Below are 22,037 nucleotides of genomic sequence, written 5' to 3'. Positions count from 1 at the left end.
GCAAAAAAAAAAAAAAAAAAAAAAACACCCCAAAAAAACAAACTTAGATAAACTACTTGCAACTTACATAAGCAACAAAGGATTAACTCCCTAATATAAAAAAGCTACTAAAAACATTTAAAAAAGGACCAACAATTAAAATGTAGGCAAAGGACAGTCCACAGAAAAAGAAATGCAAATGGTCCTTAAACAGATTCTCAACTTCATTTATAAGAGAAATAGAAATGAAAACTAAACTGAAATACATTCCTCACCTATCAGATGGTAAAAATCCAAGTGTGCCAACGTATTTTGTTGACAAGGCTGTGGGGAAATAGGTATTCTCATATACTGGCAGTGGGAATGCAAAATAGCCTGAGGAAGGGAACTTGGCAATATCACTTCAAGGAAGAATTCTGAAGTATCTTCCAAAGACACACTGGTAAAAATATAACATATATGCATTATAGCATTAGAAAAACTGGAAACTTAATGTCCATTAATAGGGAAATGGCTACAATAAATTATGATACATCCACACATGATGTATAACTATAATTTTGTACTATATAGCTGAAAAAATGAATGGGGGACATTGCTATGTGATGATATGGAATGATCTTCAGAGTATATTAAGTGACAAAAGCAAGGGGTAGGAAAGTATTGACAGTATGTTACCTTTGAGTAAGAAGACAGGGAAGTAATAAGAAAAAAAAAAATATATATATATATATACCTATACCTATATTTTTAAAAAAGCAACAATGGAAGGATAAACCAAAAATGAATAAAAATGGTTGTTTCTACGGATAGGGAGAAAACAAGATGTGGGAGTGGGGATGAAAGTTACACTTTTGTGAAAGCGCCTTGGTTTTATTGTTTCGACTTTGGAACTATACAAATTGTTTACAAAATTAAAAAACAACACTAAATCATAAAAAAAGTGAAAGTGTCACAATTCAAATGAAACTACAAATCAAATGCAGCATGACAGAACTGTTTGGACAAACCTTCCAAGGATGCAGAACTTTCCAGGCTTATTCGGCTGAGATCAATTCTCTTAGTCCCTGAAGTAGCAATGGTCTCTTGAGAGGAGGTAGCTCCGTCCAACTCATGGCAGACATCTTCATCTGTTAAAGAGGTAGATTCAGAATCCTGGGCTCCCACTGAAGAAAGACTGGTACGATCAGAACTTTGATCCTAAGGACATAATTATAAGCTTAATTTCTCATACATTTAAAGGTAGTTAATTAAAAAGTCACTTCTAAGGCAGAAAAAATACTTATCACCTAACTACCCAGATGATCAGCTGAACTAATATTACAACATCTAGAGAAAAAAACAACCAATTTTATAAAGGCATGCTCATTTGGACAAATGTGCTGCAGTTCAATTTTTAAGAAATCATTTTTTGGTTACAGTGAAGTATATACTAGTTAGTAAGGTAAACCTTGTTGACTTTTAATCTCCATTTATTGATAATTTTCCTCTCTGACAAGGTATCACCCAAATATGAAACCACTAGAATTACGTTTTATTCTTTTCCACAATAACCCAAGTTTCAAAGATATCTATATTTCTACTTTTCATTTTTGAGAACACTGAAGTTAAAAAGTTAATTTTTTTCTGGTTATATTAAAAATAATGAGAAAATTTGGTAGCTGTAGATTTTTATATGAAAAAAATTTAATACCTGTAATTCTACCACTCAGGTAATACAACCTACTTTTCTAGTCATGTGTGTGCACATTGTTGTTATTTTTAATCAGATAGGGTAAAATTTTTTTTTTTGAGACAGGGTCCACTCTGCTGTCCAGGCTGGAGTACAGTAGGCAATCTCAGCTCACTGCAGCCTCTGTCTCCCAGGCTCAAGCAATCCTCCTGTCTGGGAGGAGTGCTCCCAGTGGCTGGCATTACAGGTGCGTGCAACCGTGCCTGGCTAATTTTTGTACTGTTGGTAGAGACAGGGTTTCACCATGCTGGCCAGGCTAGTCTTCACTTCCGACCTCAAGTGATCCACCTGCCTTGGCCTCCCAAAGTACTGGGATTACAGGCCTGAGCCGCCATGCCTGGCCGGGCTTTAACATTTTTATGTAGTAAAATATTTTCATCCTTTATGGGTTCCAAGGTCTGTATCTTGCTAATGAAGTATTTCTCCCCTCCTAAACGAGAAAAAAAGTCTTTTTAAAATTTTGCACTTAAATATCTAATCCATCTAGGATTATTATTTTTGTTGTTGTTCAGTGAAGGGCAGGAATCTTTTCCTCAAGTGGATAGCTAAGTGTACCAACACATTTACTTAATAGTCTCATTTCCCACTGATGTTAAATGCTATTTTTTCATACCCCAAACTTCTATGTACATAGACAGTTTTATTTCTGGACTTTTCTCCATTCCACTAGTCCATTTATCTGTTTTGCATTGATTAGCAAACTGTTTTATAGTTTTAGCATTAGTTTTGTTCGTTTTGGTATTTTAGAGCGCAGTCTCTTATCTTTTTTTTTCAAAGACAGAATTTCGGTCTGAAGCCCAGGCTGGAGTACAGTGGCATGATCTCGGCTCAGCGCAACCTCCGCCTCCTGGGTTAAAGCGATTCTTGTGCCTCAGCCTCCCGAATAGCTGGGATTACAGGTGCCCACCACCAGGCCCAGCTAATTTTTGTATGTGTAGAGATGGGGGGTTTTACCATGTTGGCCAGGCTGGTTTTGAATTCCTGACCTTAAGTGATCTGCCCGCCTCGGCCTCCCAAAGTGCTGGGATTACAGGCGTGAGCCACAGCACCTGGTCTCATACTTTTCTTTTTCAAAATTTTCTTGATTATTCTCATGTATCTTCTCTATCAATTTTAAAGCAGCTAATTATGATTTGTATTATTTAGTCACCAGGTATTTGGTTTGCTTTTTTTTTCTTGTATTTTTAAATTAGACTACCCTGACTAATTTGGTTAGAACTGATACCTTTACAAGACTGAATCCATCAGTAAATTATGTCCTTCAGTAAAGTATTATAGTTTTATTCATGTAGGTATTATATACTTGATGTTATGTTTACTTCTAGACATTTCATGTTTGTGTTCTAGTGAATTAGCTCATATTTTTCCATTACTTTTCTAACTGGCCACTGTCATATCTAGGAAAGTTGTTTTACAAATGTTTATGTTGTTTCTAGTCACCTTACCAGTTCAAACAGTTTTTTCAGTGGTAGATAACCTCATTTATGAGAATATCAAGTTTTATTAAATTATTTTACAACATTTTTATCTATCATTTTTTGTTTTCAGACAGTTTCACTATGTCACCCAGGCTGGACTTCTCAGGCTTAGGTGACCCTCCCACCTCAGCCTTCCAAGTAGCTGGCACTACAGGTGCACACCACCATGCCTGGCTAATTTTTTGTTTTTTTTTAGCAGAGACAGCATTTCACCATGTTGTTCAGGCTGGTCTTGAACTCCTAGACTCAAGTGATATGCCTGCCTCGGCCTCCCAAAGTGCTGGGATTACAAGCATGAGCCACCATGCCTGGCCTTTATCTCTCACTTCTTTTCCTTGCCTTCTGGTACTGTTAGAATCCAGAATGCTGTTGGGTGGCTGGCACAGGTGTTTAGCATGCTTCCTTCCCTTGATCCTGACTTTATTATTTTATTATTATTATTTTGAGACAGAGTCTAGCTCTGTCACCCAGGCTGGAGTGCAGTGGCGTCATCTCAGCTGAATGCAACTTCTGTCCTCCACCTCCCAGGTTCAAGTGATTCTCCTGCCTCAGCCTCCTGGATAGCTGGGACTACAGGCGCATGCCACCACACCCAGCTAACTTTTTGTATTTTTAGTAGAGATGGGGTTTCACCGTATTAGCCAGAATGGTCTCAATCTCCTGACCTCGTGATTCGCCCACCTCGGCCTCCCAAAGTGCTGGGATTACAGGTGTGAGCCACCATGCCTGGCCTGATTCTGACTTTAAAAGAAATATTTATGACATTTCACTGTTAGGGATGGTGTTTACTATAGTTTTTTGATACTCTTATCAAGTTAACTAAGTTTTCTTCTATTTCATCTTTTAATTTTATAACATTAAACTTTTTTTTTTTTTTGAGGTAGGGTTTTGCTCTGTCATTCAGGCTGGAGGACAGCGGCACAATCACGGCTCACTGCAACCTCCACCTCCAGAGCTCAAGCAATCTTCCCACCTCAGCCTCCCAAGTAGCTGGGACCACAGGCATGCACCACCACACCTGGCTAATTTTTTATTTTCTAGAGGTGGGGTTTTGCCATGTTACCCAGGCTGGTCTTGAACTCAGACTCTCTTGAATGACAGAGCTCAATGTGCGCATGTCTGCAAGCAGGTCACCCTTTAGAGTGCTTGGATGGGGAATTGGAAGAGAATGTACAGGGCAACCAAACAAAGGAAGGTTTTACTTTGGTTGGTGGATACTTCAGTATATTTTAAGTAGAGTGGGGCTTCCTTAAAAAAAAATCTGGGCTAATAATGAAATTTTGGAATTACTTTTAACCCTACTTTCTTTCCTATCTCAATACCTGTCCTTGGTATCTCTCCTTCACTCTTAGTACTTAAAGATTTCATGCCTTTGTGAACTGGAGTATTTCATTTTCACAACTACTCCTGTAAGAGGAAAAACAATGCCTAGCCAAACTATTCCTTAAGTAGTCTTTTAATTTAATTACCTGGCTGTGTAATTTTATACTTCTGCCTGCTCACCTGGGCTTCATTCACAAGAACACTTCTCATCTTGGTAGCTGATCTCTCTTATTACTACTTTGGAGGCTATACTTTCTGTATTCAGGCATTTCTATCAATCCAGTTTCATCTGCTTTCTCATTTTAAGGTATGAAAATTTTTCATCTCCTGATGGCATACTTTTCTTCTTTCACTGCTTTGATGGATTTATTATATCTATTTTTCTGTCACTTTAATGGGATTTTGAGGAGGAGGGAATACAGATGTGTATTTTAACATCCTGAACCAGAGGTCTTGTTGCTGTTTATGCATAAAAGAATTACTTAGTATAAAAAATAAGTCAAATAGTTGAATTTTTCTAATTAAAAAACAGATTATGCATGTTTGAAATTATAAAAAAGAATTTTACATTGAGAGACATTAAATTCTTTATATGCAGAAAAATTAATGAGACTGAATTTCATTGAGTATAGCAACAATAACCATTTATTTAGTGTCTTCAATGAAGGCACTGTACAGACATACCTTGGAGGTATGCCAGGCTCAGTTCCAGACCAACTCAACAAAGCAAATGTCACAGTAAAGCAAACCACAAACTTATTTCCCAGTGCATATAAAAGTTGTTCACACTACACTGAAGCCTACTATACAACAACATTATGTCTAAAAAATGCCATAAACTTAAAAATACCTTATTACTAAAAATTGCTAACAATCATGTGAACCTTCAGCAAGTGGTAATCTTTTTGCTGGTTGAGGGTTTTGCCTGGATGTTAATGGCTGGTGACTGAATAGGGTGGTGGCTGCTGAAGGTTGAGTGGCTGTGGTAAAAAAGAGGACAATAATGAAGTTTGCTGCATTGACTCTTCAAGAAAGATTTCTCTGTAGCATGTGATACTGTTTGACAACTTTCTTTGCTCATTCATAAGAAGCAACCCCTCATCCCTTCAAGTTTTATTATGTGATTGCAGCAATTAAGTCACATCTTCAAGGGTCCACTTCTAATTCTAGGGTTTTGCTATTTTCACCATATCTGCATAATTCCTCCACTGAAGTCTTGAACTCCTCAAAATCATCCTTGAGAATTGGAATCTATTTCTTCCAAACTCCAGTAATGTTGCTATTTTGATCTCCTCCTATGAATTATGAATGCCATTAATGGCATCTAGAAGAGAATCCTTTCCAGAAGGTTTTCAATTTATTTTGCCCAGATCCATCACAGGAATCACTACCTTATTGTGGCTATAACTTTATGAAGTGTATTTCTTAAATACTAAGTTAAAAGTAAAATTGACTCCTTGATCCATGGGCTGCAGAATGAATACTAGCATGAAAAAAATAAATAATCTTGACATTTCTTTTTTCATCATTCAACTTGACTCCTTGACATTTTGGTTTTTTTTGAAGATGGGGGTTCAGTTCTGTCAGTCAGGCTGGAGTACAGACAGCGATCTCGGCCCAGTGCAACCTCCGCCTCCCAGATTCAAGCGATTCTCCCACCTCTGCTTCCTGAGTAGCTGGGACCACAGGCGTGTGCCACCACACTGGCTAATTTTTTGTAGAGACAGGGTTTTGCCATGTTGCCCAGGCTGGTCTCAAATTTCTGAGCTCAAGGGATCCGCCTGTCTCAGCCTTCCAAAGCGCTGGAATTACAGGCATGAGCCACTGCACCTGGTGACTGCTTTTCTATTGGAGCTCTTGCGTGACTAGATGCATTGTCAATGAACAGTAATATTTTGAAATAAATATTTTTTTTTCTGAGCAGTAGGGCTCAACAATGGGTTTAAAACATTCAGTAAACCATGCTGTAAACAGATGTGCTGTCATCCAGGTTTTCTGTTCCATTTACAGAGCACAGGCAGAGTACCTTTAGCAAATTCTAGGATTTTCAGAATGGTAGATGAGCATTGCCTTAATTTAACATCGCCAGCTACACTACTCCCTAACAAGAGTCAGCCTGTCCTTTGAAGCCTGGAAGCCAGGCACTGACTTTTCCTCTCTTGCCATCAAAGTTCTAGATGGACATCTTCTTCCAATACAGGGCTGTTTCATCTGCACTGGAAATCTGTTGTTTAGTGTAGCCACCTTCATCAGTGACCTTACATAGATCTTGTGGATAATTAGCTACATCTTCTATATTAGCCCTTGCTTCATCCTGCACTTTTATGTTACAGAGACAGCTTCTTTCTTTAAACCTCATGAGCCAACCTCTGCTGGCTTCAAACTTTTCTTCTGCAGCTTCCTCAGCCTTCATAGAATTGAAGAGTTAGGGCCTTGCTCTGGATTAGGTTTTATCTTAAGGGAATATTGTGGCTGATTTGATCTATCCAGACCACTCAAACTTTCTCCTTTTGGGCAGTAACACTGTTTTGCTGTCTTATCACTCATGTCACTTTTAATTTCCTTCAAGAACTTTCCCTGTGCATTCACAACTTGGCTGTTTGGTGCAGAAGACCTCACTTTCGGCCTTACTTGGCTTTTGACATGTCTTCCTCACTAAGCTTCATCATTTCTAACTTTTGATTTACAGTGAAAAATGTGTGACTCTTCCTTTCATGTGAACACTTAGAGGCCACTGTAGGGTTATTAATTGGCTTAATTTCAATATTGTTGTGTCTCAAGGAATAGGAAGGCCTGAGGAGAGGGAGAGAGTCAGGAGAATGGCCATTTGGTGGACAGTCAGAAATCACACAACATTTATCGATTAAGTTTACCATCTTATACGGGAACAGTTCATGGTGTCTCAAAACTATTACAATAACATCAAGGATCATTGATCACAAGTCACCATAACAGATATAATAATGAAAAAGTTTGAAATACTGCAAGAATTATCGAAATGTGACACAGAGACATGAAGTAACCACATGCTATTGGAAAATGATACCAATTGACTTGCTCAACACAGGGTTGCCACGAACCTTCAATTTGTAAAAAGCATGACATCTGTGCAGTGCAGTAAAGCAAGCACAATAAATGAGACATGCCTATCCTAGGCTTTAAAAAATATTATTTATTTTCATCTTTAGGTGGGATCTTTCTGACATTAGTGATTGTGTTCTCTTTTTCTAGATCAGTCTAGCCAGCAGTGTGTCAATTTTGTTGTTGTTTTTAAAGAATCAGCTTTTGGTTTTATTGATATTCTTACTCTTTCCATCTTTTCAGTTTTACTGATTTCTGCTCCATCTTTATTACTTCCTTCTTCCTACTTACTTTGAGCTTACTTTGTTCTTTTTTTCTAGTTTCTTAAGGTAGAACCATAAATCATTAATTTTAAATCACTTCTAACTACAGCATTTAAAGCTATAAGTTAAACTCTAAGCACCTCTTAGTTGTATCTGACAAATTTTGATATATTTTTGTTCATTCCACTCAAACATTATTCTAATTTCCTTTATGATTTTATCTTTGATTCAAACTATTTGGAAGTGTGTTCAGGTTTTTCTTGATCTCTTACTTATTCTTAGTGATTTGTAATGAATTCTACTGTGGTCAGAAAATATGCTTGATTTAAAAAGAAACCTTATTGGGGCTTAATTTTCATGTCATAACATTCACTCATATTAAGTCTACAATTCAATAATCTTTGTAGTAAATTTACCAAGTTTTAGAACGTTTCTAATTTTAGAAAATTTTTACCACCCCAGTAAGATATCTCATACCCATTTACAGTTTATCTCCATTGCCTTCCTAACACCAGGCAAGATTTGCCTCTTCTGGACATTTCATATCAATGGATTCATACAATATTTGGTCTTTTAAAATCTGGCTTAATTCATCACCTCAAATTTGATGAATTTGAGGTTCATCAATTTTTTTTTTTTCTTTTTGAGATGGAGTCTCGCTCTGTCGCCCAGGCTGGAGTGCAGCGGCGCGATCTCGGCTCACTGCAAGCTCTGCCTCCCAGGTACACGCCATTCTCCTGCCTCAGCCTCCCGAGTAGCTGGGACTACAGGTGCCTGCCACCACGCCTGGCTAATTTTTTGTATGTTTAGTAGAGACGGGGTTTCACCGGGGTCTCAATCTCCCGACCTCATGATCTGCCCGCCTCGGTCTCCCAAAGTGCTGGGATTACAGGCGTGAGCCACCGGGCCTGGCTAGTTCATCAATTTTTTAAGGCATATTATCAGTATTTCATTCTTTTGTATTGCTCAATTATATTCCACTGTATAACACATTTTACCTATTTTCCAGTTGATGGAAATTTGGGTTGTTTCCATTTTTTGGCTTTTATGAGCAATGTTATGAATATTCACATAAAATCTGTGTGTAGACTACGTTTTCATTTCTCTTGGGTAGATTATTTAGAGTGAAACTGCTGGGTCATATGTTAAATTAATGCTTAGCTTTTAAAGAAGCTGCCAGATTGTTTTCCAAAGGGGCTGTACCATTTAACATTCCCACCAAAGAAGTATGAGGGTTCCCATTTCTTCACATCCCCTCCACTTGTCATCTTTTGGATTACAGCCATTCTTCTAGTGAGTGTGAAATGGGATTTCACTGTGGCTTCGAATACAATTAATGCCTAATAACTAATTATGTTGAGCATGTTTCATGTGATTTTCAGCCATTCGTATCTCTTCTTTGGTGAAATATCTATTTAGAACTACTTTTTACTTGGGTTGTTTATCTTATTATTGAGCTGTGAGAGTTGTTTGTATATTATGGATTCAAGTCATTTACTAAATACAGAATTTGCGTATCTTTTCCCCAGTCTGTGGCTTTTCATTTTCTTACATTTTCATTTTTGGAGCACAAGTCTTGAATTTTGGTAATGCCTAACCTATCAATTTTTCCTTTTATAGACTGTTTCTGGTATCATACCTAAGAATTCTTGGCTTAATTTAAGGTCTTAAAAGATTTTCTTCCTGTATTTTCTTTTTTTTTTTTTGAGACAGAGTTTTGCTCTTGTTGCCCAAGCTGGCGTGCAATGGTGCGATCCCACCTTACCACAACCTCCACCTCCTGGGTTCAAGCGATTGTCCTACCTCAGCCTCCTGAGTAGCTGGGATTATAGGAACGTACCACCATGCCTGGCTAATTTTTTGTATTTTTAGTAGAAACAGGGGTTTCACCATGTTAGCCACGCTGGTCTCAAACTCCTGACCTCAGGCGATCTGCCCGCCTCAGCCTCCCAAAGTTCTGAGATTACAGGCATGAGCCACCACGCCTGGCCCACAATTTTTTTTTTTTTTTTTTTTGAGACGAGTCTCACTCTGTCGCCCAGGCTGGAGTGCAATGGTGCAATCTCAGCTCACTGCAATCTCTGCCTCCTGGGTTCACGCCATTCTCCTGCCTCACTCTCCCAAATAGCTGGGACTACAGGCGCCTGCCACCACGCCCGGCTAATTTTTTGTATTTTTAGTAGAGATGGGGTTTCACTGTGTTAGCCAGGATGGTCTTGATTTCCTGACCTTGTGATTCGCCCGCCTCGGCCTCCCAAAGTGCTGGGATTACAAGCGTGAGCCACCGCTGGCCCACAATTTTTATAGTGTGCTAGCTCTTACATTTAGACATCTTATCCATTTTGTGTTAATGGCTGAATATAAGTTGAGTGTCTACATTCACCTACAGTCATCCCTCAGTATCCACAGGGGGTTGGTATTTGCATATAACTTATGCACATCCTCCTGTAAACGTTAAATCATCTCTAGATTACTTATAATACCTAATACAATGTAAACGCTATGTAAATAATTATACTATATTATTTGTATTTATTTTTAATATTTTCAATCTGTGGTTGGTTTAATCCATGGAGGCAGAACTTGCAGATACAGAAGGCTGACTGTATTTGCATGCAGATATCCAATTATCTCAGCACCATTTTTTGACAAAAACTATCATTTCCCCATTGAATTGCCTTGGCATCTTTATTGAAATTTAAATGACCATAAACATAAGAGTTTATTTCTGGAGTCTAAATTTTATTCTCTCATCTATTCATCTCTGTTTATCCTAGCAGCACACTGTCTTGGTAACTGTAGCTTTGTAGTAAATTTTGAAATAGGGAATTGTGAGTCCCCCAACTTTTTCTTTTTCCAAATTGTTTTGGCTATTCTGGGTCCTTCTATTTTCTATATTAATTTTAGGATCAACTTGTTGAATTCTACAAAATCCTGCTGGAATCTTGATAGGGGCAATTTTGATACATATTTAGACGCCAATGTAGGGAGGGTTGCAGTTAAACAATACCGAGTCTTCAATTCCATGAACAAGGAATGTCTTTCCATTTATTTAAATCTCCTTTAAAATCCCTCGGTAATGTTCTGTAACTCTACAATGCACTTTGATTTGGATCCTTTTCAATTGACTGAGGTTTTTTAAAAGCCAAACATAGTTTATCTTGATGACTGTACTGTAAACACTTGAAAAGAATGTGTGTTCTGTAGTTGTTGAGTGTATATTCTATAAATGTCAATTATATAAAGGTAGCTGATGGTGTTGTTGAGATTTGTCTTGACCAATTTTTGTTAGTTCTTCTATCAATTGAGAGTTTTTAAATGTCCTACTAAGATTTAGAACTCCCCTTAATTCTACCAATTATTGTGTCATTGTTTTGAGGCTCTGTGATTTAGTGAATATACATGGATAATTATTGTGTCTTCCTGATGAACTGTTTCTTATAATCAATATTTTTGAGAGACAGAGTCTTGCTATGCTGCCCTGGTTGGCCTAGAACTCCTAGACCCAAGCAATCCAGACCTTCCACCTCAACCTCCTGAGTAGCTGGAACTACAGGTACACACCATAACATCCAACTCCTCATCATTTTGAAATCAGTCTGTTGCCCAGGTTGGAGTGCAGTGGCACAATCATAGCTCACTACAGCCTTGAACTTCTGGGTTCAAGCAACCCTCCTGCCTCAGCCTCCTGAGTAGCTAGGACTACAGGTATGTGCCACCATGGCCAGTTAGTTTAAAAAAAAAAAAAATCAATCAATCTATCAATCTATCAATCTATCTATCTATCTATCTATCTATCTATCTATCTATCTATCTAGTACAGACAGGGTCTTGCTACGCTGCTCAGGCTGGTCTCAAATTCCTGACCTTAAGCAATTCTCCTGGCTTGGCCTTCCGGAGAGCTGGGATTACCAACATGAGCCACCATGACTAGCCTAACATCTGCCTTTTAATTGAGGTGTTTAGATTGTTATCATTTAATTACTGATATGGTTACCTCTAGTCTATTTCTCTGTTCCCCCTTTCTTGGCCTCTTTAAGATTTCCTGTTCTCTGTAAGACTATTTGAATATTTTTATTGGCTTTTTGGCTACACCTCACTGTATTTTTTTAACTCAGTGCTCCAGGGATTACAATATACATATCTAATCATTTAAAGTCTACTTGGAGTTAGTTTTATATCATTTCATATTTAATAATATAACTATAATGAAGGTCTGTGGGGTAAGTTCCTTTATTACTGATGTTTACTACTGTCAAACATCTACACATATTGAAAATTCCATGAGATAATGTTACTATTTTTGTTTTGGACAATTATAGGTTTTTCTTTAAGTTTTGGAGGAAAAAAGGTAATCTTTTCTAATAACCAGCTATTTACCATTTATTTTGCATTTCTTTTATTCCTGAAGATCCAGATTTCTCTTTGGTATCATTTTTCTTCAGTTTAAATAACTTCGTTCAGCATATCTCATAGAATTGCTCATGAATTCTTTTATCTGAAAATGTCTTTATTTCACCTTCACCCCTGAAGAATATTTTTACTGGATATAGAATTCTGAGTTGACAGGTCTTTCTTTCAATGTGTTAAAGGTACAGTTCCACTAAATTCTTCCCTCCAAGGATTATGATGAAAAGTGCATGGGTACATTCAAATCTTTATGGATCTGTAGGTAATGTATAATTTTTTGTTAATAGCTTTCAGTGTATTTTAAATTTCTTTAGCAGCCATTTTCTTGTTAGCAGGTGAATATCTGCTTTTTGGCAGTTTACTTTTGATGTGTGCAGGTGTAGTTTTGAGTTTACTCTGTCTAATTTGCTGAGTCTCTTGTATCTATAAATCTGTATCTTTCACCAATTTTGGAGGTTTCAGCCATTATGTTTTCAAATCTTCAAATATCTTTTCTAACAAAATCTCTCTCTTCAATTCTTCTGGAACTCCAGTTATCCATATTTCATTTGTTCCTTTTCATATTGTCATACAAGTCCCTGAGTCTATGTTTATTTTTATAAAAATCTTTTCTCTCTTCTTCTGATTAATTTCTATTACTCTATCTTCAAGGTCACTGACTTTTCATTGTCATCTCCATTCTGTTATTTAACCCATTCAATCAGTTTATATTGGATATTATATATTGCAGTTATAAAATTTGTTTTAATAAATTATATTTCTTGCTAGAATTTATTTTATTTCAAATGTGTTTTCCTTTACCTAAAGGAACCAGTTATGGGAGCTGCTTTAAAGTTTTTCCCTGATAGTTCCAACATCTGAGTCATCTTGGAGTTGTCTTTTCCTTGAGAATTGGTCACATTTTCCTGGTCCTTTATACCAAGTAATTTTGGATTTTATCTTGGACACTGAATATTATGTTATGTAGCCTGGGTACAGTTATAATACTTCAGAGATTGTTGATGCTCTTGTCTCAGCAGGCAAACAATTGAGTTATATATTCAGACTGTAATTCATGTTTTACTTTTTGTAGGCTGTGAACTTTTGGTTCAGTTACTTAAGCCTTTTCTATTCCAGTTTGCATCTGTCCCATGACTGTGCAGGTCAAGGGGTAGGGTGAAACCTGTATGGGATTCCCCTCAAACTTTCTGCACAAAGAGGCCTCTTTCTCAGGCTTCTCTGTTCAGGAAATATGGGGTTTCTCTTGAAGTTTTATCTGCCAGAGGTGCCATGCCATGATGTGACTGCCCTTGGGGCAAAGATGCATGAGGAAAGAAAATGATAAACTCATTTCTGTGTTGGTCTCTCCCAAGAAACTCCCTGCTTTTATTTATTTTTCAGAATCCTTAGTTGTTTTTTATATTTTGTCTGGTTTTTAAGTTATAATCAGTGGGAAGGATGGGCTGTGGTGGCCTTATGTTACCACAGTGGAACCAGTATTTTCACCCCAATTCCTAAAGAATATTTTTGTTGAGTATAGAAAAATAGGTTGACAGTTATTTTCTTTCAGCACTTTAAAGACATCTTTCCAGTGTCTTCTGACATCACAGTTTCTCTTCAGAAGATCACTGCTCCTTTGCAGACAATGCATCTTTTTCTCTGGCTCAAGATTTTTGCTTTTTATTTCGTTTTCAGTTCTAAAATTTATGCTTGATTATTTTAAATACATTCCGATTATCTAGTGAAATCTTCCATCTTTACAGTTATTTTTTTATACAATTTCCTTTATATTCTTGAACATATTATAATTATTTCAAAGTCCCTTGTTAATTCAAACATCTGGATCACTTGAGGGTCTCTTTCCATTATCTGCTTTCTTCATTTTTCAGCTATGTTCCTGTCTCCTGGCACAGCTATTTTTAATTGAGTGACAGACATTGTACATTAAAAACTGTAACGATTCTAGATGATGTTTTATTCCTCCAGAAAAGGCACAATCTTTTCTCTGTTGATAAGAGTAAAAGCTATTATTTTAACCAAATCACAAATGACCCGAGTCAAGTCTACGTTGCAATTTCGGTCAGGCTTAGTCTACCTCTGGTTTGTCAATGTTCCTAAGGCATACCTCTGTAAGTATTCCAGTTGAGGCCCTCCTCCCTCTGGCAGCTCCTGAACTCTAGCTATTATGATTCCAGGACCATGAAACTGCTGAGAACTTGATTTCTCACAGACGTTCTACTTACTCTTCTCATGCCGTATCAAGTATGTGGAAAATGTCTTGAAGGAAGAAAATCTTCGGTGTATTTGAGGCCCTTAAAGTCTTCAATTTTGTCTCTCTAACCCACAAGGTCCCAAAAGTTCTGATAAGGGAAAGCCTAGATTTACAACCTAGTGCTTCATGCCCATAATTAGCAAATCCCCTCAGGGAGAAAGCAGCTCTAGAACTTCAGCTCACCTCTCTAGAATCCTGCCTCTCTGCTTTCTAGTTACTTCAGCAGTTCTCTGATGACTTTAAACAGATACTTTCTCTATTTCATCTAGCTTTTTGCTCTTAGGGGAAGGTATGTAAGTCTACTGTAAGTTACTCCATCCTAACCAGAAGGGCAAACCACATACCTGACTGGTAATTTTTGAGGGCATATTGGACACACTATCTGGAAAAAAAATCTGCATCTTGAAGGAAATATTGAAATTCAGTAAGTACTTTCATGTAACACTAATTCTTACTCCAGCTACAAATCACTGTCTTTCAAAACTGAATTACAAATATAACCTTAGTAAATTTTCTTTTCTTTGAAGTTATTATTTCAGTTCCAATTCTGATACTTAACAAAACTTACACACCCCATGAGTCCTTTTTATAAAGCTATGTTTAGGAAGAATAGTTAAAACAAGTAAGAGGCTTTTGGTGGTGATGGGTGTGTATGTGCGACAGTAAAAGTAGCAAATACTAACCAAACTTACCTTAGATGATGTGGTGTACATGGTGAATCTTGAATACCATTTGCTTGCTTTCTCTGCAACTCCTTTTCCAGCAGTGAACATACTGTTTCTTAGAACATCTAGTTTAGGTACTAGTAGTGTATCTAAGTTAAATGAAGGTGATGAGTGGGTTAATGTATCCTGAGATTCTTCCCTAAATGGGCAAGTAGGTGAGAAGGCTGGAGAAGACCAAAGTCTCTCCCTTGGCTTCTCCTCACTTTTTGTGTAACTTTTAGATTTGGTAAGTCTCACTGGCCTAGGAGAATTAGGAGGCAGACTAGATCTTCTGCATGCCTTGACCAATGGTGGACTTTTCTTATTTAATTTATCATCACATGCCCGTTGTAAATCAATGCTTGGTGTACGACTTGTCAAAGGGCTGCTCATATTATTCATATACATCACAATTTCTTCAGCTAAATCACGCCTAGCAGATGGTGTTGAAATGCTTTTGCTATCATCTTCATCCTCCTCCTCTTCTTCTTTTTGCTGCTGTTCAGTCTCAGCAACCAAAAGAGAGAGGGGATCGAATCCTGTTGCAACGTCAGTTTTTTCAAAAGGTTTTACTGAAAAGCTGCTGTTCATACGTTGAATACTCTTGGGATTTTGCATAGCAACACATCCTGCTTTTGATCCATCTGTTTCACTGTCTAAGTCTTCTAAGTCAAAAATAACAGGAGATTCCACTTTATCTCCCAAATAGTTAGAACCATCAAAAGGTGTATCATCATCACTAGATTCCTTTTCTAGACTGTCTCTTTTTGATCTTAAAGGTGGCTTCCCAATATCAAGAGTATTTGGTCTTGTGCTTTTTGAGATAACATTTGAAAGAATTTTTGCATCAGCTCCCAATTTTTCAACTATATCTCCAGGGGTGGCTTCCTGGTTAATTCTATTGAGCATAAATCCCATCAGTACCCCTCCACTAAGATTACGGTTTCTATTTCCCCAGACCACTTGCTGCTGCAAATTAGTTTCATTGTCACTTTTATGTCTTTTCCTGAAGCATCTACTTTGAATGTTTCTTGTTCCGTTTGTATCCTCAAGAGATGATATTAAGAGCAGCTCAGGTGTGCTTTCTGAAAAACAAGTAAAGTGCTTTTAGCCATGAAAATATAATAGCAAATAGAAGTCATTTTAAATATTTAAAATTCTAGTGATGAAAACGATAATAGCAAGTACTCACTGAGTGTCTGTTATTTGACAGATACTATACTAGACACTTTACTTGTATTTCCTACTGTAAACATTCCAACATCCTTATGGGTTGAGAAAAAAGGAACACTCAGAGAGATTAATTATCTAGCTCAGAGTAACTCAGTCCTTAAGAGACAGAACTGAGATTCAAATTCAGATTTGTCCAATTATAAAGGGTATGCTCCTAGACATTAGGATGTATCGCTTTTTAAAGATGTCATCAATTAAGATTTATACTTACTAATTCCACTAAATAAATTACAATGGTTTTACAATTGTGGCTGTACTAGATGACCTTGAGATTCTGAGTCTTCCTTTTTTTTTTTAATTTGGTAGACACAGGGTCTCACTATGTTGCCCAAGTTGGTCTGGAACTCTTGGGCTCAACAAATACTTCTGTTTTGGCTTCCCAAAGTGCTAGGATTATAGGCGTGAGCCACCATGCCCAACCAAAATTGTGAATCTTCTGCTTATTAAAATGAAAAAAGAAAAAACATCCAAAACACAAAACAAAATAGATGTTAACTTTATCCATAAAGGCTATTTTTCTTTTTTTTTTTTTTTTTTGAGACGGAGTCTCGCTCTGTCGCCCAGACTGGAGTGCAGTGGCGTGATCTCGGCTCACTGCAAGCTCCGCCTCCCGGGTTCACGCCATTCTCCTGCCTCAGCCTCCGGAGTAGCTGGGACTACAGGCGCCCGCCACCACGCCCGGCTAATTTCTTTCTGTATTTTTAGTAGAGACGGGGTTTCACCGTGTTAGCCAGGATGGTCTCGATCTCCTGACCTTGTGATCCGCCCGCCTCGGCCTCCCAAAGTGCTGGGATTACAGGCTTGAGCCACCACGCCCGGCCAATAAAGGCTATTTTTCAAAACTCCAAATCCTGAATAATTTTAGCTAAATTAATGTGGCTAAATAATTTTACCCTTGCTTAACATATTGCTTGCACATTTATACCAGTCAAATGTTAATGGCCACTTCACATTTAGAAATACTGTTCACTGCTTTCTACCAAATTACTTAGATGAAAATACTAAATTTTAAGCAGAAATCTAGATCTCTGATCGCTTTAATTGTTCTTACTATATGTGGGAGTCCTCTAAAGCATTAGTCTAGGTATAGTATCATCGACTATTCTTCTTATGTGCTTTATCCACAGAATTAGCTCTCTCTAGTCAGGCAGGTATTGAAAATGTGCCTTTTCTTGTCATGTGATGTATGCAAATGGCAGGGCAAGAGAAAAGAGTGGATACTAGAGGTCATAAAAGCCTACATCTAATATTACTTAATAAGCATATACCATTAACAAGAAAAATGACATATCACAGAGGCAAAGTTTATTGTTTTTTTCATCAGCTTATGATTGAGGACATAGGAAATCAAGAACACATTTTCTTCTGATATTCTGGGAAATTTTCTGCTTCACAGGTTAAATATTACTAAAGACCTGGAGGAATCTTGTAACCAAAGATAATACTCTGGAATTGCACTTGCAAGGGTTCCTTTGCAAAGTCAGTGATATGCTACGACCTGAAGACCAAGTTGGTTATCAGACTTTACCAGAGGTTTGCAAACTATACCCATGAGCCAAATCTAGCCTGAGGCCTGTTTTTGTACAGTCTCAAATGGTTTCTACATTTGCAAAGGGTTGTAAAAATCATGCACCCAGAAGACTAGGTAACAGAGATTCTATGTGCCCTGCAAGGCCTGAAATATTTACTATTCGGGGCCGGGCGCGGTGGCTCAAGCCTGTAATCCCAGCACTTTGGGAGGCCGAGACGGGCGGATCATGAGGTCAGGAGATCGAGACCATCCTGGCTAACACGGTGAAACCCCGTCTCTACTAAAAAAATACAAAAAACTAGCCGGGCGAGGTGGCGGACGCCTGTAGTCCCAGCTACTCGGGAGGCTGAGGCAGGAGAATGGCGTGAACCCGGGAGGCGGAGCTTGCAGTGAGCTGAGATCGCGCCACTGCACTCCAGCCTGGGCGACAGAGCGAGACTCCGTCTCCAAAAAAAAAAAAAAAAAGGCTTTTTACAAAAAAAGTTTGCCTGATCCTAAGTTTACACACACGCTAAATTACACATGCTAGGCTGGATGCTGCATGCCTCTAACACAAAGACTGCAAACTATTTAACTTCCTTGGGCTAGGTGGCTCTATAACATAATTCCAGCCAGTTATATTAAGGTATAGTTTTTGAGGGTTTTTGGAAAAACTTCTTTCCTGACAAAAGAAATAGATACGGCTGGTGTTTCTCTTCCCATTCTTTTTGCCTTGATTGGATAGGTGATGTGTGGAGTTACCAGTGGCTATACTATAATCATGGTTAGGTCAAAAGAACTGATGGCAAAACCCCTAAGCCAACATTTAGAGCAAGTGGTTACCTCTGAATTTCCTATTTGAGAAAAATAAACGGCAACTTCTTTAAGCACTGTTAATCACATATTCTGAGACTTAAAGCTGAAAGTATGCCTAGCTGATATACTAGCCTTTTCTCAGATCTTTGAACATGCTGTGGGATTCCTTTCTACTAAACAGCCTTTTTATACATGCTTCCTTCTGCTTGGAATGCACCCTCTCAATTCCTCCTTTCTGATCTCTACCCTCATTTATTTTTTACTCATATTTGAAATTTAAGTTTAAAAATGATATGCTGAAGGAAGTCTTCCCTGACTAACAACCCCAAACCCAAGACATATCTATTATATGTTCTCATAGCAACCTACTGTCCTTTTTCATTGTATTTAATCTAAGAATACTTTTGCATTTACTTGATCAATGTCTTCCCATCCCTTCTACCTGCTTTCTCCATGAAGGCAGGATCCATGTTTATTTTTTGTTTCTTATTATAATATACCCCCAGTAGCACCTGAAATATAGTAGAATCTAAAAGAATATTTACTAAATGAATACTGTCTATTAGGCAGTAACTGCAGCCAACAAACCAACCTGGAATATAATACATTATATTATAATATTAATGTATTATATTATGGGTAGTTAAGGATCAAAAGTAAAGGCACACTAAAACCAGAATTAGGCTTGAGAAACATCTCAGAATTAAACTTCTCTGAGGTTGAACACTCAGTAATTCAATATGTATTTATATCAAAACATTAAATTCTCAAGATGATCATGAGGGCAGGAGCAGAAGCTCACGCCTGTAATCCCAACACTTTGGGAGGCCGAGGCACGTGGACTGCCTGAGGTTGGGAATTTGAGACCAGCTTGGCCAACATGGTGAAACCTCGTCTCTACTAAAAATACAAAAATTAGCCAGGCACAGTGGTGCACACCTGTAATCCCATCTACTAGGGAGGCTGAGACATGAGAATCGCTTGAACCCGGGAGGCAGAGGTTGCAGTGAGCCAAGATCGTGCCACTGCACTCTAACCTGGGCAACAGAGTGAGACTCCGTCTCAAAAAAAAAAAAAAAAAAAAAAAATCAAGATTAATGATTTAATCCAATCAAACATTAAAACATATCTTTGTTAATTCTACTCCTGTATATGTATATATATATACACACACACACGCAAACACAAATAAAATATATGATATATTTTATTTATATATATTATTAAATATATAAATATATTAATTTATATATTAAAACATATTAATAAATATATATATTTATAATATATATTTATATTATATATAAATAAAATATTCATATATTGTACTGCAAAACATAAATAAACCCGAAAAATGCTTTAAATCCTAGTATGTACAAGTATATAATAAGTATTCCTATATATCCCACGTATGGTCTTTGGAAGCAGTAATAAACCCACAGTACTTAACAGATGAGAGTTTTCAAGCCAAAAGCATCAAGGATAAACTAATAACTTTACTTCACACCAAAGAAATCTACTCTAGACTTTTATAAAATTCACTTGTTCAGCATATAGGGTAACTGAAAGCCAGATGATTAGCCAGATGCTTATTATTCTGACAAAATGTGAAGATCAAAGGATGGTTTACAATCATATTTAAATAAAAAAATTAAACACAGATCCTAAGAGGAGGGCAAGCATAAACAGACAGCAATGAAAGAACAATAAAATAAAGATCAAACGCAAGTTAAGAGTTATAATTAGAAAATTAGTTACAAAGGACTAAATGGTTGTGAAACAACTCTATGACACTGATGAAAAATTTTTAATGTTTATGTTATAACAATTATCTAACAAAGAAATGCAAAATAAGAGTTATAGGTGATCTAACTTTCTTTTGTTTGTCTGATAGAGTAGGGTTCCACAAACTTTTTCTATAAAGGGCTAAAGAGTGAATATTGTAGTCTTCGCAGGCCACGTGGTGTCGGTCACAACTACTGAACTCTGCTGTTGCAATGCAAAAACAGCCACAGATAATACGTAAACGAATGAGCATGCCTGTGTTCCCACAACTTTATTTATGAAAACTGATGTCTGAATTTCATAAAATTTTCATGTGTACTAAATATTAGTCTTATTTTCTGACAATTTAAAACTATAAAAACCATCGTGGCTTGGTTAGCTTGCAGGCTAGTATAATAATAGGCTTCAGGGCAAATTTGGTCCTCGGGCCTTAGTTTGCCTTTCCCTGAGCTAGAGGCATATTTAACTGTGTTGCAAAAAAAACCAAACACCATTGCAGCAAGGCCATTTAAAAACAGAGATATTTCAGTCTAGATAGCACATGTTCTTCAATATTTTTTATATTACAACATCATGCAAAAGTAAGGTAACACAAAAAAAATTTATTAGGTAATCACACTACTAACACTAAAAACTCTGAATCTTACTTATGTCTATTTAATCCCCTGAAAATGGTCTGGTAAAAAAACTTTGAGGCCAAATATTATTCTACTTCTAATCTGACTGTTCTATTAACTACTGATAATTTATGTGACCTGCCAATCACTGAAGTATGCTTTAGTTTTCTCATCTTTAAAATGGTGCTAATATCCCCTTTGATACAAGCATTTCTATATTAATAAATATAAAATAATATATAAGATGACTTTGAAAAGAAAAATTATTGGGTATTGTTACTTAAACTATCTGAAGGACTATCCTTTTGCCTCTGGAAAAACAGGAATAATATGAAAACTAATAAACCATATGCTTCATCTGAAACTTAACTAGCTGTATGGTACCCTCAGACTCATCACCTCTACTGATCTCACTTTCCCCTTCCAAAAAGTACCAAGAGTCTAAACTCAAAAGAGTATACAAGCTGGAGGTTTGCCCCTATGCCTTGTATAATACAAGCTTGAACACAGCATGTTATAAAATATAGAACTCAAGTTACTAAGCTATACCATGAGAGGCTGCACAAAATATTTTTTAAAATCACCTTGGAGAATTAAGACTATTAAAAAAATAATTATTCACTAGTCATACAGATACAATTTATTCTGCACATAACACAAGTGTACTATTCAACTTACCCATGCTTTCTCCTGATATTTTATCAGCACTGTTGTTACTTGTACCAGTGAGGCGAACGATACTGGAAGAATTCTGATAACTGAGCTTAGGAAGGCAATCAGCACTTCCTTTTGCACTCTCACTCTCTGACACTGGAAAGATGAAAACAAAAATATTAATAAAATGAAATCTACATA

General features: G+C 37.1%; 1 protein-coding gene across 11 annotated transcripts in view; it reads right to left on the bottom strand.

Moving 5' to 3' along the window:
- Positions 1-22,037, bottom strand: part of LOC105488348 (DENN domain containing 4A) — a 130,555-nt gene that overhangs the window by 17,294 nt on the left and 91,224 nt on the right. For all 11 annotated transcript variants that reach the window (XM_071101188.1, XM_011752352.3, XM_011752342.3 and 8 more), the window contains 3 exons: positions 21,861-21,992; positions 15,210-16,306; positions 990-1,179 (listed from right to left, as the gene is read on the bottom strand). In XM_071101188.1, coding sequence (XP_070957289.1) covers positions 990-1,179; positions 15,210-16,306; positions 21,861-21,992 — 1,419 coding nt within the window. The remainder of the gene's footprint in view (positions 1-989; positions 1,180-15,209; positions 16,307-21,860; positions 21,993-22,037) is intronic.

Source organism: Macaca nemestrina, chromosome 7 (assembly GCF_043159975.1).
Source record: "Macaca nemestrina isolate mMacNem1 chromosome 7, mMacNem.hap1, whole genome shotgun sequence".
NCBI lineage: Eukaryota > Metazoa > Chordata > Mammalia > Primates > Cercopithecidae > Macaca > Macaca nemestrina.
The sequence above is the reverse complement of the archived record's forward strand: the minus strand, read 5'-3'. Positions and strand labels throughout refer to the sequence as shown.